Genomic DNA, 21,882 nt, shown 5'->3' with positions numbered 1-21,882 from the left:
TTTACTTCCTGGTCTTCACAAAAATATTTATTTGCCCTGGAAAACTCTTGCTCCTTAAAAAACTCTTAAGTGGAAAAAACTGTTAACTCTCCCACATCCAATGTATTGATGGTTGAGAGTCTTCTTCTCCACCCCAAATCTACATCATTACTTTTCCACTGTCTCACAAAAGTATCTGTGCTGTCTAGCTATACCACCTTGTAACCCTCCTCATGGCATGTATCATATATCAACCTCTGGTCACTTTAGAATCTTTTCCTCTCAATCCCAAACTCTGCCATCATCTGGGTTACTTCAACATTCATGTAGACAACCCATTCGAAATCCTACCCTCTCCGTTTCTTAGGCTTTTATCTTCAGTGGCTTTCTCCCTCACATGATCTCAGTCACCTACTCTCTCACCTTAGACATTATCATTATCCAGAACTGCTCCTCCTTTCAAATCAATGATTCCGACATATCATTCTCTGAACACAACCTCCTATTCTTTTAGCTTCTGTGCTCAAGGTACCAATGAGGTCAAAGAACAAAATTACTATAATTAATCTCCTTATTTTTTCCCAAACCATCTTCCCCTTCATTTTTCTCACGTACCTTTAATGAATTTAATACCATGACCTATCTTTTTGACCACTCTCTTACCAATATTCTAAACTCCTCTTCCCCTTTAGCCTTTTATCATACTATCTTGCAAATCTGCAATTCTAGATGAATCTGTCTATTGTTTTTTATAATTGCAGCCGGGTGGTGGAACACTACTGGAAAAAGTACAACTGTTAGGTAGATGAGTTATATTAAAATTCAAAGTCATCGTTAGCAAGACTGAAGAAACAAAATCAATATACAAAAATCAACTGTATTTCTATACACTTTCAAGGGACAATCTGAAATTCCATTTAAAATAACATCAAAAAGAATAAAGTCCTTATGAGTAGATTTAACAAAATAAGTATAAGACTTGTCCACAGAAAACCACAAAACACCTTTGAAAGAAATTAAAGAAAACCTAAATAAATGGAAAGATATCCCAGTTCATAGATTGGAAGATTTAATGATATTAAGATAGCAATAGTCATCAGGTTACCTACAGATTCAATACAATCCTTATCAAAATCCCAGCTGGCTTCTCTGCAGAAATTGACCACCTTATCCTAAAATTCATACGAAAATGCAAATAAATCAGAATAGTAAAAAAATCTTGAAAAAAAAGGAACAAAGTTGGAGGACTCACACTTCCTGATGTAAAACTTTACTATCAATACAAAGCTACAGCAATCAAGAAAATGTAGGATATGCCATTGTGAAAAATATCCTTATGCCAGGCATAAGGACAGACATACAGATCAATAGAATAGAATTGAGAGCATGGAAAAAAACCTTTATGTGGTATAATAGAAAATATATGTTTGGTTTTTGTTCCCAGTTCCTGGCACAGAGCTCCTGAAACGTTTGGAATTCCCTGCTTGATAGAAGTGATAGAAGCATCTTTTGTTATTCATAATAAGCCCCTTTCAATCATACCTGAGTTTATGCTAATGAGGTGACTCTTGTAGGGCCCCTAGACGGTTTCAGGATGGGGACCGATCACCAGAAAGAACTAAACTTGATTAGAGGGTTGAGATTTTCAGCTCCACTCCCAACATCCAAGGAGGGGAGAAAGGCTGGAGATTGAGTTCAATCACCAATGGCCAATGATTTAATCAATCACGCTTATGTAATGAAACCTCCATGAATGAAAAATTCTTAAATGGCAGGGGGTTCGGAGAGCTTCTAGATTGGTAACACATCAAGGTGCTGAGACAGTGACACACTCAGAGAGGGTATGGAAGCTCTGCACACTCTTCCTCTCCATACCTTGCCTTATGCATCTCCTCCATTTGGCTGCTCCTAAGTTGTATCCTTTATAATGAACTGGTAAACATAAGTAAAGCATTTTTCTAATTCTGTGAGTAAGTCTAGCAAATTATTACACCTAATGTGGGGTAGTGGGAACTCCCAAATTTGTAGTCTGCAAGGCAGAAATGTCAGTAGCCTGGCACCCTATTTGTGGCTGGCATTTCAAGTAGGGCAAGGGACTGAACCCTTAACCCATGCGGTCTGATGCTAACTCCAGGAGTTAGTATGAAAATTGAATTGAATTGTTGGACACCCATTGGTGTTGATGAATCAGATAATTGGATGGTGTAAGAAAACCCCCAGACCTTCCATTTATGGTTGATTGATTGTCAGTGAGGGTGCCATGACATTCCATGGGGAAAGAATAGTTTTTGTTTTTGTTTTTTAACAAATGGTGCTGGAACAACTGGATATCTATGTGCAAAAGAATTAAGCTGGACTCCTACCTTGCACCATATTGAAAGGTTAACTCACAATGGATCATAGATCTAAATTTAAGAGCTAAATTTATAAAACTCTTAGAAGAAAATGTGGGAGTAAGTCTTTGCAAACTTGGATTAGGCAATGGTTTCTTAGATAGGACACCAAAAGTCCAATCAACATAGGATGCCAAAAGTCCAGTCAAAAATTAGAAAAATTGGACTTAACTTCATTAAAATTAAAAACTTTTGGGCTGCTAAGGATACGAACAAAAAAGTGAAAAACAACACACAGAATGTGAGAAAATATTTGTAAATCATATAACTGATGAGGGATTTTTATCCAGAATAAAGAACACTTACAACTCAACAATAAAAAGACAACGCAATTAAAAAAACAGGCAAAGTATTTGAATAGACATTACTCCAAAGAAGATATACAAATAACGAATAATCACATGAAAAGTTGCCCAACATCTTTAGTCAGCAGGAATATGCAGATCAAAACCACAGTGGTACACGTCACACCCACTAGTATGGCTATAATAAAAAAGACAGACAACAAGTGCTGGCAAGGACATGGAGAAATCGGAATCCTCTATATTGCTAGTGGGATTGTTCAGTGGTATAGTTACTTTGTAAAACAATTTGGCAGTTTCTCAAAAAAGATAAATAAATATAGAGTTACCATATGACCCAGCAATTCCACTTCTAACTATAAATCCAAAAGAATTAAAATACATTTGACCCTTGAACAACATAGGTTTAAACAGCACCAGTCCACTTATACTCGGATTTTTTTTCTTCAATAAATACTACTACAGTACTACACGATCTGAGGTTGGCTGAATCCACTGATGAAGAACTGCGGATAGAGAGGGCCAACTATAAAGTTATACTTCATTTTTTGACTTCCCAGGAGGTCAACACCCCTAACCTCTGTGTTGTTCAAGGGTCAAATGCATATATTCACACAAAAACGTACACATGAGTGTTCATAACAACATTATTCATAATAGCCAAAAAGTGGAAACAACTCAAATGTCCATCAACTGACAGATCAATAAACAAAATGTGATATACCCATTAAATGAAATATTATTTGGCCATAAAAAAGAATAAAGTACTGATACATGACATAACATGGATGAACCTTGAAAATGTTATGCTAAGTGAAAGAAGCCAGACACAAAAGGTCAGATATTGTATGACTCCACTTATATGAAATGTCTACAATAGGTAAACCCACACAAACAGAAAACGATTAGTGGTTGTCAGGGGCTAGATGGGGGAAGGAAGAATGGGGAGGGACTGCTAATGAGTATAGAGTTTCTTTTAGGGCAGCAAAAACATTTTAAAATTGGAGAGTAGTGATGGTTGCACAATTCCGTGACTATACTAAAAACCGTGAACTGTACACTTCAAAATAATGAATTTTATGATATGTGAATTACATGTTAATAAAATTTATTTAAAAATTCATAGACATCAACCTCAACTGGGCCCTTTACAGTGTCCAAAAATCCTACCATTATTCTAATTAGCTGCTTTCCCATTCTCCACAATTTCTTCCACTCTTCTCATACTTGCTCAATACCCCCACTTTTCCCCTCAAACTCCACAGATGACTTTGTCTCTTATGTCACAGAGAAAACAAAAACTGTCAACTAGATCTCTTCTGAATCCTTAACCCATACATCCAATTGTCTATTTGGACAATTTGGAAGCACCCAAAATCAACATGTCCAAATCTGTACTCACCACCTTCCCCTATTTTTCCTTTACAGTTTTCTGTATCATGAAAGAACACTATCATCCTTCATCATTCTGGCTCAAGCCAGAAACCTAGGAGTTAGGTCTCATATCCAAACGTCATTTAAGTCCTGTGGGAATTCTATCTCCTAAATAACTTTGAACTTTCTCATTCCTGTTATCTCAGTCCTAGATCAGGCTACCATCCTCTCTCACCTACACTAATAAAATAGCCTAAGTGACCCTTCACAATGTATTCTAGCTCTCTTCTAATTTATCATACTGGGGCCAAAATGGACATTAAATAAAAAAGAAAATCTAATTTTACTCCTCTGCTTAAAACCCAGGACCTTAGAACAACGGTTCTCAAACTTTAGTGTGCATAACAATCATCTAGAAAATTTGTTAAAAATTTGGATTCCTGGGTCCCATCCTCACCTTTATCCAGACTGTGATTCAATAGGTCTAAGGTAGAAACCAGGAATCCAAATTTTTAACAAGCACTCCAGGTGATTCTGATGCAGAGAGTTCATGGGCCACAGTTTAATAACCACTGCCTTAAAAGTACAAAGTGTTTCATGGCCTACAAGACCCTGAATGACTTGGCCCCTCCATACCTTATCTCTTAGCATTCTCTCTTACTTTAAACTAAAGAAAAATTTCTAAGAATAAGCCAAGCTCTGCGTTACCTTAGTACTTTTGCACATACTATTCCTTCTGCCTGGCACACTCTCCTTCTTTATTTGCATTCAGCTTGATTCTATTCCTCCTTAATGTTAAGCTTAAATACCATTTCCTCAGGAAAGTCTTCCCTGATTGTGCAGAGCAGATTAGGACCTCACATTAACAGCAGTTCTCAAACGATGGTCAAGATTCAGAGAGTTCATATGATCAAAACAATTTCCATAACACTTTTTTCCATAATTTTAATTTATAATATTAATATTATATATCAATATCAATAGATATAAAGATCAAAAATAGATAGATATAGATCAAATATAATAGATCAAAAGCTCTATGGGAATCCTCAATAATTTTTAAGGGTAAAGGGGTCCTGAAAACAAAAAGTTTGAGAACCTCTGCTCTAACCATATATCTCATCAAAATAATTGTGGTGCAAAAAGTATTCAATCAATTATTTTTATTTACTATCTGCCTTTCCCTCAATAAACTGTAAGTTCTCTGAAGACAAGAACTTATGGCTAGAATCCCACAGTTAACAGAGTGTCTAGTACATAGTAGACTGTTTTTTTCTTTGTTTGCTTTTTAATATTTATTTATTTTGGTTGCGCCGGGTCTCAGTTAGGGCATGCGGGATCTTTAGTTCCAGTGTGAGGGACCTTTTAGTTGTGGCGTGAGCTGCGGCATGCGTGTGGGATCTAGTTCCCCAACCAGGGATCGAACCCCAGCCCCCTGCATTGGGAGCGCGGAGTCTTACCCACTGGACCACCAGGGAAGTCCCTGGTAGACTCTATTTGTTGTTGATGTTTTTCTCATTCAGATTCTACCATACTTCATACATCTGGACATACACATAAATATTCAACTTTATCATTGAATATTATTTATTTCATTTAATAAATTACCTCTTGCGGAAGGCTGACGTGCTCTCTCCTTTATCTTGTGTAAAATTAACTAACTCTGTATCATCCAGAACATTTTTCTCAAGTGCTATCTCAGTGCCAGTGTGATTTTTCCATTTCTGAGAAGAACGATATGTCAGCTTGCCAGCAACATGTAAGTCATTGTTACCTGCCCCTCCAAAATTTAGATCATCTTCTTCATATTCATTAGAAGGGAAGGCAAATTGGAATTTTTGTGTTTGTGAAATATAATTTGTGTCTTCATTAGTTATCTTCAAATTTGATGGTAACATTTTTGACCTCTTTCTCTGACCTACAAAAATGGAATATTTTAATTACTACATGTTCTCCTTGAAAACAAATTTTCAAAATGATGATAGAAAAATTTAATAAAATGTTTCAAAACAGCTTACTAGGTAAATGTGAAAATAACAAGATAATCTGTAATACTATATGTGATTTTGAAATACAGGTAGTTGTTACTCTTATGGTATATCATAACACTACAGGATACTCAGAAATTAGTTAAGAATTAATGAAATTAAATTTGAAATTTATATTAAACCTACATTATAAAATAGGTTTAATTTCTGACCCACAGAAATAACCATAATTATAATGTTTAAGTATTTATCTACTACAAATGATCCAATTATATAAGTAATTATGAAGATTTAAAAATTTATATAAATAATTTATACACAAAAATACAGTGACCAATCATATAAAATGTTACTGAATAGATTCAGTATTAAAATACATGACACAATGCTTTTAAATTTGTAATCTTGCTTCTAAAATCAAGATAAAGGAATGCTTTCATCAAGGTGACAGAATTTTAAAGGTGTCTTTACAGAGACTTTATAAGCATCTTTGAAAGGTTTGGAAGGAGTTTGGAGGCCTCATTAGGGCTTAAATTTGCTTTATCATTTATGTGTACATACTATACTACTACATATACGTATTATATATGGGTGTGTGTTCTATTATAACATATAAGAGAATTATCATATTCTATATATGTAATAATTCTACATATTATTTGGTACACACAAGAGTATATAATATGTATTTTCATATATAAAATATATAAAAATTATGAAGCTTAAAAACAAAATCTACATGCATGAACCTACCACTCAATTTAAAAATCAGTTTTACCAACATTATCACATTAGACCGCATATACTGTTTGAGTGTGCTTGTTTTCTAGCTTTGTAAAGATGGTAACAAACTATATATAATCTGCATCTTGTTTTTTTCACTCAATATATTTCATGAATCTGGTTTCCTAAACCAGAGGATCCTACCTTTAGTAAAGGGTAAGGCAAAAACTAAATAGCAGTGACAGTTTTAATGGTAAGAGGAAACAAATTCACAGAACAATATAACAGGTGTGTCATAATATATTTTATGCATATAATATACATATGTGTGTATATGTAAGTATGGAGAAGGAAAATGTTTCAGATATTAAGATTTGCTGAGCACTATTTTGAATGGGTCTCTAACTTTCATTTTATTCCATTAAAATAAATGATTCAATATTTCAATATTAGATTTTCTTACATTAACACGAGCTGAATGGCTTTGGCTTCCAAAAAAATATGTGACAATTTACCTAACAGCTTATGACTTTCTATTTCTTCCTCTAATGCTTGAGTATCTGGAATTTCCGAAATCAGTGGAGCAGGTGGAAGAAACCAATCCAAAGATTTTTCATTGTCTGGATGGCTATATAAAATATAAAAATATGAATATATGTTAATAAAGATATAACATCAGAAACTTCGTATTTATTGAGAGGCAGACAGCAGAAGCAAGAAGAACTACAATCTTGCAGCCTGTGGAACAAAAACCACATTCACAGAAAGACAGACAAGATGAAAAGGCAGAGGGCTATGTACCAGATGAAGGAACAAGATAAAACCCCAGAAAAACAACTAAATGAAGTGGAGATAGGCAACCTTCCAGAAAAAGAATTCAGAATAGCGATAGTGAAGATGATCGAGGACCTCGGAAAAAGAATGGAGGCAAAGATTGAGAAGATGCAAGAAATGTTTAACAAAGACTTAGAAGAATTAAAGAACAAACAGAGATGAACGATACAATAACTGAAATGAAAAATACACTAGAAGGGATCAACAGCAGAATAACTGAGGCAGAAGAACGGATAAGTGACCTGGAAGACAGAATAGTGGAATTCACTGCTGCGGAACAGAATAAAGAAAAAAGAATGAAAAGAAATGAAGACAGCCTAAGAGACCTCTGAGACAACATTAAATGCAACAACATTCGCATTATAGGGGGTCCCAGAAGGAGAAGAGAGAGAGAATGCACCTGAGAAAATATCTGAAGTGATTATAGTCGAAAACTTCCCTAACATGGGAAAGGAAATAGCCACCCAAGTCCATGAAACGTAGAGTCCCATACAGGAGAAACTCAAGGAGAAACATGCCAAGACACATACTAATCAAATTGGCAAAAATTAAAGACAAAGAAAAATTATTGAAAGTAGTAAGGGAAAAACGACAAAAAACATACAAGGGAACTCCCATAAGGTTAACACCTGATTTCCCAGCAGAAGCTCTACAAGCCAGAAGGGAGTGGCATGACATATTTAAAGTGATGAAAGGGAAGAACCTAAAACCAAGATTACTCTACCTGGCAAGGATCTCATTCAGATTCAATGGAGAAATCAAAAGCTTTACAGACAAGCAAAAGCTAAGAGAATTCAGCACCACCAAACCAGCTCTAAAAACAAATGCTGAAGGAACTTCTCTAAGTGGGAAACACGAAAAGAAAAGGACCTACGAAAACAAACCCAAAACAATTAAGAAAATGGTAATAGGAACATACATATCAATAATTACCTTAAACGTGAATGGATTAAATGCTCCAACCAAAAAACACAGGCTCACTGAAACAAGACCCATATATATGCTGTCTACAAGAGACCCACTTCAGACCTAGGGACACATACAGACTGAAAGTGAGGGGATGGAAAAAGATATTCCATGCAAATAGAAATCAAAAGAAAGCTGGAGTAGCAATACTCATATCAGATAAAATAGACTTTAAAATAAAGAATGTTACAAGAGACAAGGAAGGACACTACATAATGATCAAGGGATCAATTCAAGAAGAAGATATAACAATTACAAATATATATGCACCCAACAGAGGAGCACCTCAATACATAAGGCAACTGCTAACAGCTATAAAAGAGGATATCAACAGTAACACAATAATGGTGGGGGACTTTAACACCTCACTTACAGGAATGGACAGATCATCCAAAATGAAAGTCAATAAGGAAACAGAAGCTTTAAATGACACAATAGACCAGATAGATTTAATTGATATTTATAGGACATACCATCCAAAAACAACAGATTACACTTTCTTCTCAAGTGCACACGGAACATTCTCCAGGATAGATCACATCTCGGGTCAATAATCAAGCCTCAGTAAATTTAAGAAAATTGAAATCATATCAAACATCTTTTCTGACCACAACACTATGAGATTAGAAATCAATTACAGGGAAAAAAACGTAAAAAACACAAACACAGGCTAAACAATACGTTACTAAATAACCAAGAGATCACTGAAGAAATCAAAGAGGAAATCAAAAAATACCTAGAGACAAATGACAATGAAAACACGACGATCCAAAACCTATGGGATGCAGCAAAAGCAGTTCTAAGAGGGAAGTTTATAGGAAAAAAGCCAACCTCAAGAAACAAGAAAAATCTCAAGTAAACAATCTAACCTTACACCTAAAGGAACTAGAGAAAGTAGAACAAACAAAATCCAAAGTTAGCAGAAGGAAAGAAATCATAAAGATCAGAGCAGAAATAAATGAAATAGAAACAAAGAAAACAACAGCAAAGATCAATAAAACTAAAAGCTGGTTCTTTGAGAAGATAAACAAAATTGATAAACCATTAGCCAAACTCATCAAGAAAAAGAGGGAGAGGACTCAAATCAATAAAATTAGAAATGAAAAAGGAGAAGTTACAACAGACACGACAGAAATACAAAGCATCCTAAGAGACTACTATAAGCAACTCTATGCCAATAAAAAGGACAACCTGGAAGAAATGGACAAATTCTTAGAAAGGTATAACCTTCCAAGACTGAACCAGGAAGAAACAGAAAATATGAACAGACCAATCACAAGTAATGAAATTGGAACTGGGATTAAAAATCTTCCAACAAACGAAAGTCCAGGACCAGACGGCTTCACAGGTGAATTCTATCAAGCATTTAAAAAAGAGCTAACACCCATCCTTCTCAAACTCTTCCAAAAAATTGCAGAGGATGGAAAACTCCCAAACTCATTCTATGAGGCCACCATCACCTTGATACCAAAACCAGACAAAGATACTACAAAAAAAGAAAATTACAGACCATTATCACTGATAAATATAGACGCAAAAATCCTGAACAAAACACTAGCAAACAGAATCCAACAACACGTTAAAAGGATCATTCACCATGAGCAAGTGGGATTTATCCCAGGGATGCAAGGATTCTTCAATATATGCAAATCAATCAATGTGATACACCAAATTAACAAATTGAAGAAGAAAAACCATATGATCATCTCAGTAGATGCAGAAAAAGCTTTTGACAAAATTCAACACCCATTTATGATAAAAACTCTCCAGAAAGTGGGCATAGAGGGAACCTACCTCAACATAATAAAGGCCATATACGACAAACCCACAGCAAACATCATTCTCAGCGGTGAAAAACTGAAAGCATTTCCTCTAAGATCAGGAACAAGACAAGGATGTCCACTCTCACTGCTATTATTCAACATAGTTTTGGAAGTCCTAGCCATGGCAATCAGAGAAGAAAAAGAAATAAAAGGAATCCAAATTGGAAAAGAAGAAGTAAAGCTGTCACTGTTTGCAGATGACATGATACTATACATAGAGAATCCCAAAGATGCCACCAGAAAACTACTAGAGCTAATCAATGAATTTGGTAAAGTTGCGGGATACAAAATTAATGCACAGAAATCTCTTGCATTCTTGTACACTAACGATGAAAAATCTTGAAGAGAAATTAAGGAAACACTCCCATTTACCATTGCAACAAAAAGAATAAAATACCTAGGAATAAACCTACCTAGGGAGACAAAAGACCTGTATGCAGAAAACTATAAGACACTGATGAAAGAAATTAAAGATGATGCAAACAGATGGAGAGATATACCATGTTCCTGGATTGGAAGAATCAACATTGTGAAAATGACTATACTACCCAAAGCAATCTACAGATTCAATGCAATCCCTATCAAATTACCAATGGAATTTTTTTTTAATTTATTTATTTATTATTTATGGGTGTGTTGAGTCTTTGTTTCTGTGCGAGGGCTTTCTCTAGTTGCGGCAAGTGGGGGCCACTTCTCATCGCGGTGCGCGGGCCTCTCATTATCGCGGCCTCTCTTGTTGCGGAGCACAGGCTCCAGACGCACAGGCTCAGCAATTGCGGCTCACGGGCCTAGTTGCTCCGCGGCATATGGGATCCTCCCAGACCGGGACTCGAACCCGTGTCCCCTGCATTGGCATGCAGACTCTCCACCACTGCGCCACCAGGGAAGCCCCACCAATGGAATTTTTACAGAACTAGAACAAAAAATCTTAAAATTTGTATGGAGACACAAAAGACCCTGAATAGCCAAAGCAGTCTTGAGGGAAAAAAACGGAGCTTGAGAAATCAGACTCCTTGACTTCAGACTATACTACAAAGATACAGTAATCAAGACAATATGGTACTGGCACAAAAACAAAAATATAGATCATTGGAACAGGATAGAGAGCCCAGAGATAAACCCACGCGCCTATGGTCAACTAATCTATGACAAAGGAGGCAAGGATATACAATGGAGAAAAGACAGTCTCTTCAATAAGTGGTGCTGGGAAAACTGGACAGCTACATGTAAAAGAATGAAATTAGAACACTCCCTAACACCATACACAAAAATAAACTCAAAATGGATTCGAGACCTAAATGTAAGACCGGACACTATAAAACTCTTAGAGGAAAACGTAGGAAGAACACTCTGACATAAATCACAGCAAAACCTTTTTTGATCCACCTCCTAGAGTAACGGAAATAAAAACAAAAATAAACAAATGGGACCTAATGAAACTTAAATGCTTTTGCACAGCAAAGGAAACCATAAACAAGACGAAAAGACAACTCTCAGAATGGGAGAAAATATTTGCAAATGAATCAAGGGACAAAGGATTAATCTCCAATATATATAAACAGCTCATGCAGCTCAATGTCAAAAAAACAAAGATCCCAATCCAAAAATGGGCCGAAGACCTACATAGACATTTCTCCAAAGAAGACATACAGATGGCCAAGAAGCACATGAAAAGATGCTCAACATCACTAATTATTAAAGAAATGCAAATCAAAACTACAATGAGGTATTACCCCACAGCAGTTAGAATGGGCATCATTAGAAAATCTACAAACAACAAATGCCAGAGAGGGTGTGGAGAAAAGGGAACCCTCTTGCACTGTTGGTGGGAATGTAAATTGATACAGCCACTATGAAGAACAGTATGGAGGTTTCTTAAAAAAGTAAAAATAAAATTACCATATGACCCAGCAATCCCACTACTGGGCGTATACCCAGAGAAAACCATAATTCAAAAAGACACATGCACCCCAATGTTCATTGCAGCACTATTTACAATAGACAATAGCCAGGTCATGGAAACAACCTAAATGCCCATCAAAGATGAATGGATAAAGAAGATGTGGTACATTTATACAATGGAACATTACTCAGCCATAAAAAGGAATGAAACTGGGTCATTTGTAGAGACGTGGATGAATCTAGAGACTGTCATACAGAGTGAAGTAAGTCAGAAAGAGAAAAACAAATATCGTATATTAACACATATATGTGGAACCTAGAAAAATGGTACAGATGAACCGGTTTGCAGGGCAGAAATTGAGACACAGATGTAGACAACAAACGTATGGACACCAAGGGGGGAAAGCGGCGGGGGGATGGGGGTGGTGGTGGGATGACCTGGGAGATTGGAATTGACATGTATACACTGATGTGTATAAAATGGATGACTAATAAGAACCTGCTGTATAAAAAAATAAATAAAATTCAAAAATTCAAAAAAAAAAGACTTAGCCTATGAACAAATAAATGTAATCATGGGCTACCTTAAATGTTTTGTAATACCTCCCCATATGTGTTTTTTAAAATGTGAATTTTCAGAGCCAAAAAATATATAATAATTTTATTTAAGAAAAAAAAAAGAAACTATGTATTTATTAATTAAACATTACTCAATTACAGACTCTTAAACTTAATATACTACCTTTCTGCGGTGACTCTGACTTATCCCTATATAGCAGCATTCTTTTTTTCCTTGTGTGTCATGGGATTAATGACACTGCTATGTGAGATATGCTACCTAAATAATGGCTATAACTCCATTTTCTTTTCTCCAATTCAAATGCTTGTGACAGGAATCTTAAATCTGCTCCAATATAAAAAAGAAAGTAGTAAATCATTCTGAAACTTTAGCATCTTAACCAATACAAGTAACAAATTACTGATGATACACCTGACATCTAATCATGGGTCACAAGTGTGTAAATGACACCAGTATTGGTATTCTAGAGTACTCCTAAAACATTATTACGAATTAATGTCTTAACCCAAATATTCTTGGTCCAGAACCATCTATAACCACGGAAAATCCAAGAAAACTGTTGAAACTGACAATCACTTTGTAAACCTACAGTAATTGATGAGATTTTTGTCACCCTGTTTACATTGTTAACTACCTTTCCTTATCTTTCAGCTGTGATCCTATTAACATATAATGTTTTAATGTTTCCTTTCCAACCAAAGTTGGCTTGTCCTTCATTAGAAGAAAAGATAAGCATTAGGTAACAAAATAAAGTTGAGAAGAATACCACATAAACTGTCTAAGTCAAGTCCCAAGGATTTTATGATTTTTTCTTCTCTCTTTATTTAGGATTTTAAACTCCCAGAAGTGAGAGGCCGAGTCTTTCAATTTTCTGCCTCTCACAGCACCTCAAACATAGCTACTACAGCTCTATTTTCTAAACCAAAAATCTGTAACACATCACCTGACAATGTCTGACAGATTGTCTGACAATACACCAAAGCAACTGAAATTTAGGACTATGTCACAGAGTCCCCAAGATCACCGCCAGGGTCAATGATTCCCTAGGACAACTTACAGGACTCAGCATATAGTCCTACTCATGACTGTGGGGTGAAGTCCAGGAGAAACCAGACACAAGCTTCCAAAGGTCCTCTCCCACTAGAGTAACACAAGATGTGCTTAATTCCCCCAGCAACAAGTTGTGACAACACACGTGAAATGTCGCCAACAAGGGAAGTCATTAAAGACTTAATGTCCAGGGTTTTTATTGAGGGCTACTCATGTAGGCATCCCTCTCTGGCACATACCTAAATTCCAGATTCCCAGAAGAGCAGATGTTCATTATAAACCACATTATTTTTATAAACAGTTTTTACACAATGAGCCAATTTATCAGTCAATGGTAGGAATCTTCCTAAAATCCAAGTTCTCAGACTCCAGCCAGAGGCCAACCTTACAAGTAGGCCTTTTCAAAGATAGTGGTTTGGGCCTGGTATATTAACTCTTTTCTGCACAGAGACCATTCCTAAAAATCCAAGAAAGATGTTAACAAGATACAAAAAGCACACATCTAGCTCTCTATTCAGCCTCCCCATAAAATCAAATCTTCCTTGATTTCCGTATTTTCCAGAGGTGTCATCATTCTCCCCATCACCCAGAATCCAAACCATAGTACAGTCTTTTACCCGCTATATCCAGACACATACTGTCTCTTATTGCATCTTCCTTATAAAGCTTCTTGAATACATCACTTCCTTGTATTTCCATTAGCACTATCCTAATCAAGGCTCTAAGCAACTTATGTCTGATTGAGAACAACAGTGTTTTAATTGACCTCACTGCCTCTGGGCTTTCTCTCTATATTTCATATACTCTTATCACATTAATTTGGAATTGTTTTCATGTTATTCCATTCAAAATCCTTCAGTGGCTTCTAAATAACACCAAACTTCCTAGAGGCCTTAGGTCACGTTACAGTTTCAATTCTCCTACATGTCCCTTATAGTACAGACCAAAGTGAACTACTTGTATACCAAACAGATAATACATTCTGTCCCTCCTTATCTTTGTTCAAAACTATTTTCTTTATTTGGCTTACCCCTATACCCGACACTACCCCTATATCCAACTATAGAAGTTCAACTGTTTTTTTTTTTCATTCATTAATCAATTCAACAATTATTTACTGAGTACTATGTGTCAGGCATTGTTTTAGGCAGCAGAGCGTATGCTCATTCAAAATCCATTTCTAATCTTACATTCACAAAATCAGGGAACTAGATCCTACATGCATGCCAAAACTAAGAGTCCGTATACCACAGCAAAGGAGCCCACGTACCGCAACTAAGGAGCCTGCCTGCCGCAACTAAGACCCGGTGCAACCAAATAAATAAATAAATATTTTTTTAAAAAAAGAATTATCCAGTCCTTCAAAGCCTGAAGTCTCCCCCAACTACCATAAAGCCTGACCTAAACAGTCTGGCCCAAGTCTCTCTCCAAATCTGAAATTTCTTTGCGTGAATATATGCTTATAATTTGCTTTGCACTTGTTTTTTTGTATTGTTAGAAGAGCAACCATATGTTCCAAATTTGCCCAGGCCAGTCTTGATTAACACCTGTTGCTTCATTTGGATGCACTCTTTCACTCTCAAGTGTCCCAGTCTGAATTACATGGTCACATTATTTATGAATGACCTTTCTACATGTGTATTTAACCTCAAATAGGCTTTAAGTTTTTTAAAGTAAAAGTCTGTTTCATTCTTTTTATACCCCTTTCAGCATTCAGTCAATATTTGAATTAATATTTGAATGAATGGAAGAATAAATGAAGCAGTAAATAATTTACCCAATGCTTCATTAAAAAGGGTAACACAATAGAACAAATACATAGAAAACTTAGAACTAAAGGGATTCACATGTGAAAATCCATAAAAGCCAGTATTTAACAGACTCCTTATTCCCCATTCATATTTCCTTTGGTACCACATCTTTATTTCCACCCCTACTTCCTGCCTGCACTGAATCTGCCTATCACACTTGGCCTTTGGCACACTGCCCTTTCTGTTTCCAAAAGGTGCCATCACCACCCCTTGTCCTGAGCTACTCTTTGACCATTACTTTCAGTCTTTACTTCAGCCAAAAATAATTTGAACAAACCAGAAATGCAAATGAATGAAAGCCAAATAGACAAGAATCTACTCTGTTTTTAAAATTGTAACATTTAACATGTTAAACTTCAGTTACTTCCTTATCTGAATTACATGTTTACCAAGCATATACCTGAAATGTCACTCTGTTGATCCCTCATTTTTTATTTATAAATTTACCAGAGGGAAAACTAAAATGCCTTAAAAATCAAAAACCCTTAAGCAATATACTGTTATCATTCTTTAAAGCAGACTTACTTTTCAGCTTCATCTGTTTTTTCAAAAAACAAATTATCCAAGGAAAACAAGGAGTCATTTGATTTCAGCATTGTTAAAAACTGGACTTTGTCACAAATCTAAAAAATACCAAAAAAAAAAGTTTATGTTCTATTTACAAAGATGTAGAAACAAAATTTCTGGATCCATAAACTATAATCATTAATTTCCCAAAATAACCACAGATAGCCTTTCAGCAACATCTTCTGTAACTTCCTCCCAAGTGCTTAAATATTCAAATACATTATTCTCTGTTCTCCACTCATTCATACATATTCACATACGTACCCCTCTCTTCATTCTGCACCAATGCTTAAGAGTGTGTTTTCTTCCATTCTCCACCTGACAAATTCCTACCCATTCTTAATGGCACAGGTCAGATGCCATTTCTTCTTCAAAGGTTTCTCTGAATTACCCAAAAGCAGAATTAATGGCTCCTTTCGGGCTCCTAAAATACTTTGTTCATACCATTATTTTTGAGTTAGGATAGTGCATTTTATTGTGAATGTATGTGTTTCTAACAATATACTGTGTACATATGCAGGGATTTCCTTCAAAATCAAGGGATAGAGTAGATTTGCTTCAAAATAAAGAGAGAAATGTTGAGGGTTATTGATGAAACAAGATTGGCAATGAGTTGATAATTGCTAAAGGTACGTAATAGGTACGTGGAGTTCCTCATAATGTTTATTTTTATATATGTTTGAATTTATCAAAATAAACAAATTTACTAGTTTAACATATATATGTTAAACTATATACATATATATGTATGTTATATGTCCATTATATTACATAACATATATATAAATGTTTACATTCCTTTTTAAAAAGATAATTTTTACATCCAAAGATGTTATCTAAATGTAAAGGATAAAAACATTCATCATTGGCTACCTGGGAATATAGCAAAAATCTAGGGCTGAACAAAGCCTCAAATTTAACAGGAGACAGTAGAACTCTTTCTACAGATACATACATTGCAGTTCTTCCCCCTGCACATCAACACTACATCTCAACTTTTTTTTAATTTCTGAAACATGATATAAGATTCTATATGACAAAACATGAAATCAGACGCACATATCATAAAATATAAAATCACATTTCTATTTATTCTGTGATAGTTAATACATCGCAAAGCTTTCCTTAGGATGGAAACTAAAATCAAAGACACTATATGAGCGCCATCTCGTGGAGAAATCCATATTACCAAGTCAGAGCAGTGTGTGTGTACGTATGTTTGTATGTATGTACGTATTGATCGATTGATTGCTGCACCAGGGAAGTCCAGTCCCTTCAATTTTGAGTCCTCCCTGATGTGATAGTGAAACACATGTGGAAGTACGTGGGGGAAAGAGGCATGCTTCCACATGCACCCCTTGACAAAATGCTACTAACAAGAGGGCTAAATTTGATTACATTAGGACTGTTCTTACTTTATCAGAATACTGTGGGGTTTTTCATTGGTTTAGTTATTGGGCTTTTCCCCTTTCCACCTGTTTAGCTTAGTTGTCCTCTTCATCTTTCTCAATTTATTAATCGCTTAGTCACCAACAAAAAGAAACAGGAAAGTTGAAACAAGGTAGCATGGTTCTGTAAACGTCTAAAACAATTTAATTATGTGGACAATAGAAGCCTAGGCTAACAGGGTGGGAGGCAGAAGGGAGTCACTCAGAAATTGCTAACTGGAGTCTTTAACAACTTTTTTAAGTAAAGAATTTCAGAAGTTGGAAACAATTACCAGATAAAGTATAAATAAAAGTGCCAATCATGTTTCTATATTAACCAAAAAGTAACAAATAAAATATTCCCTTTCTAGTCTTAGGAAAATTATATAATTTTAAACAACAAAAAGAGTTTTCCAAATTAAAACATACCAGACCACTTTTATATGGTACCTCAGAATTTAAGTAGAAACTCTTAAGGCTGACAGGCACATGTTTGAACTCTTTATTCTAAAAGAAGCTGCAAACAAAACAATAAAACTGCAAATTAAAAATATTTGTTTCTGAAAAAAAATATTTCATAAATTAATCTAAAAACCTCCTATATAAACAGCAAATATTTTCAAGAGAACTTTTGATTTGACTCCTAGTTCTGGCATAAAAGAGAATATAACTTGTTTGGGTCCAGAATAAAAACATTACGTATATATTTTAGTTCTGATGCAGTCCTATGAAAGAAAACCTCCTTTATCTAAAATACTCCATCCCCATACTTTGCATTATTTTTCTTTACAGCACTAATTTATAACTGTTCAGTTGTTTATCTTTCTCCCTGTAGAGGAAGCAGGGACATTTTACTCATTAATGTATTCCTATAACCCAGAACAGTGCCTGATACATAGCAGATGGTCCATAACAATTCACTGTGGAATAAATACATTAGCAATGTTCAGTTTATAAATAATTTATATAAAAATAATTTTCCGTCAATTCTGAGGCTTAAAATTTTACCCCCCAATCTTTAATATTCAGTTTTAAAATGTGATTTGTTTTTCTAATTCAGGATTCACGAAATCAAATCATGAAGGTTCTAAAAGACCGTGGGATTCGGCACTTGAATTATGTAAATAAATATATTTTTCTAAACATAGGTCCTACAAGGGACGTTACCATATTTCAATATGAGTTTGTTACTGTAGGAGATGACAGATTTTGGATTAATTAATTTTAAGTTTTAGGTTTAGAGTCAAATATTCTAAGTTTCCACATTAGATTACAAAGTTCTAGTTTCAGCATGTGGTATAAAATTATGTTTTCTTTTTTTAAGTGCTTGCTTCTGCTCTAACTAATCACTCTTAAAATATTTAAACTGTTTCTGTAACTACATAATTTATTGATTGTTGAAATGACCTGCACCTTACCTAATTATTTTAGTGACAATTTAGCATCTTCTTACCTTCTATAATCCTTATTGTATAAGATGTTCAGATCTATTAGTTATCTCTTACAATTTTTACTCTCAGAAATATACTTATTTCAGAAGTGCAGAAACCCAGATACGAAATATTGATTTGCCAGAAACCGGTAATCAGTGAAGACTCAGACCAACATTCACTGGAAAAACCAACCATCACAAATGACTGCAGGGAATTTGACAAAAGTAAGAGAATGAACGTGGGAACAAATTAATACCCCGAGTCTCGGCCGAGAGGTCCTTACAGTCGGAGCGCCTGATCTCCACCACGTCCCCGGGGGACCCACGGGGCCGGGAAGTTCCAGCAGGAACCGAATCTGGGTCTGAAGAAAAAATACCCCCGTGATGTTCCCAAAATCCGAGAAAGCCCACCCCAGACTCGCGGGCGCAGGGCGGAAGACTTCCGGCCGGGTGAGTGGCCGAGACGCGAGCGCGGGCGCCGGCACAGGGCCCGCGGGGCTGCAGGTCGCGTCGCTGTGGACACGCGGCTACACGCGCGCCGGCCACCAGCTCCCGCCCCGGGAGGGAAACACACTTGGAAATAAACTCGCGGGGCTCCAGGAGCCATCAAAGCAAAACAAGAGTGCGCCAGCCGGCCCCTCAAGAGGCGGAGCCGCCTCAGGCCTCGCCCGCCCCTTCTGACGCGAAGGCAGCTGAGGAGCCGCGCGGGCTGGGGTCGGGGTCGGGGTCGCGCCGGCGGTCCTACACCTCGCCGCGCCCGTCCGCTGTCGCCCGACACTCGGCTGGGAAGCTCAACCACTTCCCCACGGCCAACCTGACCCCTGTCTCCCTGCGGGGTCCCCGTTCTCCCGTCCCTTCCTCCCTGTGAGACGCAACGGGCCCCAGTCCCCACCTTCCCCAGCTGGCGTCCCAACTGCCCGCTCTCCCCTCCCCGCCGGCCCTCAGAGCCGAGCGCCTATTCACCGGTCCCCGGAGGACCCCCAGCCTGGCTAAGCCGAGCTCCAAGCAATGGATCGCCAGGACACCCAACCTTCCCTCCTCTCCTTCTTTTCCCCAGAAGTTTATAATTCCTTTTTAATATATGGCTCTCAGGATACTGTGGCTTATTCTCATTGAATGGAAATCTTAATCCTTCCCCCAGCTCTTGGTAACTCTACTTTCCCTCCCAAAGAATTTGCTTATCCTAGGTACCTCATATAAGTGAACTCACAGTATTTGTCCTGTGTCTGGTTTACGTCATTTAGCATAATGTTTTCAAAGTTCATCCATGTTGTCGCAAGTATCAGAGTTTCATTCCTTTTTAAGGCTGAGTATTCAATTTGTATGTATATACCACATTTTGTTTATCCATTCACCCATGGATGAACATTTGTGTTGTTTCCAACCTTTTGGCTATTGTGAATAATGCAGCTATAAAAATTGTAAAAATCTGTTCTGGAACTTATGGTTACCAGGGGGGAAGGGTGGAGGGAAGGGATAGTTAGGGAGTTTGGGATTGACATGTACATACTGCTGTATTTAAAATGGATAACCAACAAGGACCTACTGTATAGCACAGGGAGCTGTGCTCAATATTATGTAACAACCTAAATGGGAAAAGAATTTGAAAAAGAATAGATGCACGTATATGTATAACTGAATCACTTTGCTGTACACCTGAAATTAACACAACATTGTTAATCAACTATACTCCAATACAAAATAAAAAGTTTTAAAACAATAAATAAAAAACATTTGAAGCAGAAAAAAAAAATCTGTTCTCAGTCCCTGCTTTCAATTATTTCGATAAATACCTAGGAGTGGAATTGCTGGGTCATATGATAACTCTAAGTTTAATTTTTTGAAAAACAACCAAACTGTCTTCCACAGTTAGTATACCACTTTACAGTCCTACTAATAATGCAGAAGCATTCCAATTTCTCCACTTCCTTGCCAACACTTGTTATTTTCCATCTTTTACAAATTTTAGTCATCCTAGCAGATGTGAAGTGGTATCTCATTTATTATGGTTTTGATTTGCATTTCCCTAAGGACTAATGATGTTGAGCATCTTTTCATTTGCTTAATGGTTATTTTAATATCTTTTGGGGGAAATATCTATTCAAGTCCTCTGCCAATTTTTTGTGTTATTTATGATTTTTTTATTGATTATTATCTTTTTATTATATATTTTTAAAAATATTCTGGATATTAATTCTTTATCAGATATATGATTTACAAATATTTTCTCCCATTTAGTAGGTTTTCTTTTTGCTCTCTTGACAGTATCATTTGATGCACAAAAGTTTTTAATTTTGGTGCAGTCCAATTTATCTTTTTTCTTTTGTCACCTGTGCTTTTCGTGTCATATCCATGAAGTCACTGCCAAATTCCAATATCATGAAGATTTACTCCAATGTTTTCCTCTAAGAGATTTACAGTTTTAGCTCTTAAGTTTACATCTTTGATCCATTTTGGGCATGCCATGGACCAACAAGGTGTATTTATTTCAAATAAAGGCGGGGGTGGGGGGTGTTGTCAAAATATAGTTTCTTGAAAGACTGGAAGAGCTTGAAAGACAAATAATAGGTATTCATGACACAGGAGGAAGATAGATTTCTGCTGATACAACTGATGCCATAGGTTCTGTCTCATAAATTCAACATATTCAAAATTTTTCCCTACTTTGTAACCTCCACTCTTTTTAAACTCTGATCAGGAGGAACTGATATTGAAATATTGGTGCTGATGG

General features: G+C 36.2%; 1 protein-coding gene across 3 annotated transcripts in view; it reads right to left on the bottom strand.

Annotated features, from left to right (window-relative positions):
• Positions 1–21,679, bottom strand: part of HFM1 (helicase for meiosis 1) — a 146,276-nt gene extending 124,597 nt beyond the window's left edge. The window contains exons 1-5 of one of the 3 annotated variants that reach the window (XM_082382902.1): positions 20,044–21,679; positions 19,409–19,513; positions 16,251–16,348; positions 7,275–7,387; positions 5,657–5,966 (exon numbers count right to left, since the gene is read on the bottom strand). In XM_082382902.1, the coding sequence (XP_082239028.1) occupies positions 5,657–5,966; positions 7,275–7,387; positions 16,251–16,321 (494 nt within the window). In that variant the 5' untranslated portion in view covers positions 16,322–16,348; positions 19,409–19,513; positions 20,044–21,679. Of the gene's footprint in view, positions 1–5,656; positions 5,967–7,274; positions 7,388–16,250; positions 16,349–19,408; positions 19,990–20,043 lie in introns of those variants that run through there. The other 2 variants (XM_082382904.1, XM_082382903.1) reach the window with 2 other exon arrangements.
• Positions 21,680–21,882: the final 203 nt, after the last annotated feature.

This window comes from Balaenoptera borealis, assembly GCF_965194805.1.
Source record: "Balaenoptera borealis genome assembly, chromosome: 1".
Taxonomy (NCBI): Eukaryota; Metazoa; Chordata; class Mammalia; order Artiodactyla; family Balaenopteridae; genus Balaenoptera; species Balaenoptera borealis.
Note: the sequence above shows the minus strand (reverse complement) of the source record. Positions and strands in the feature narration are given on the sequence as shown.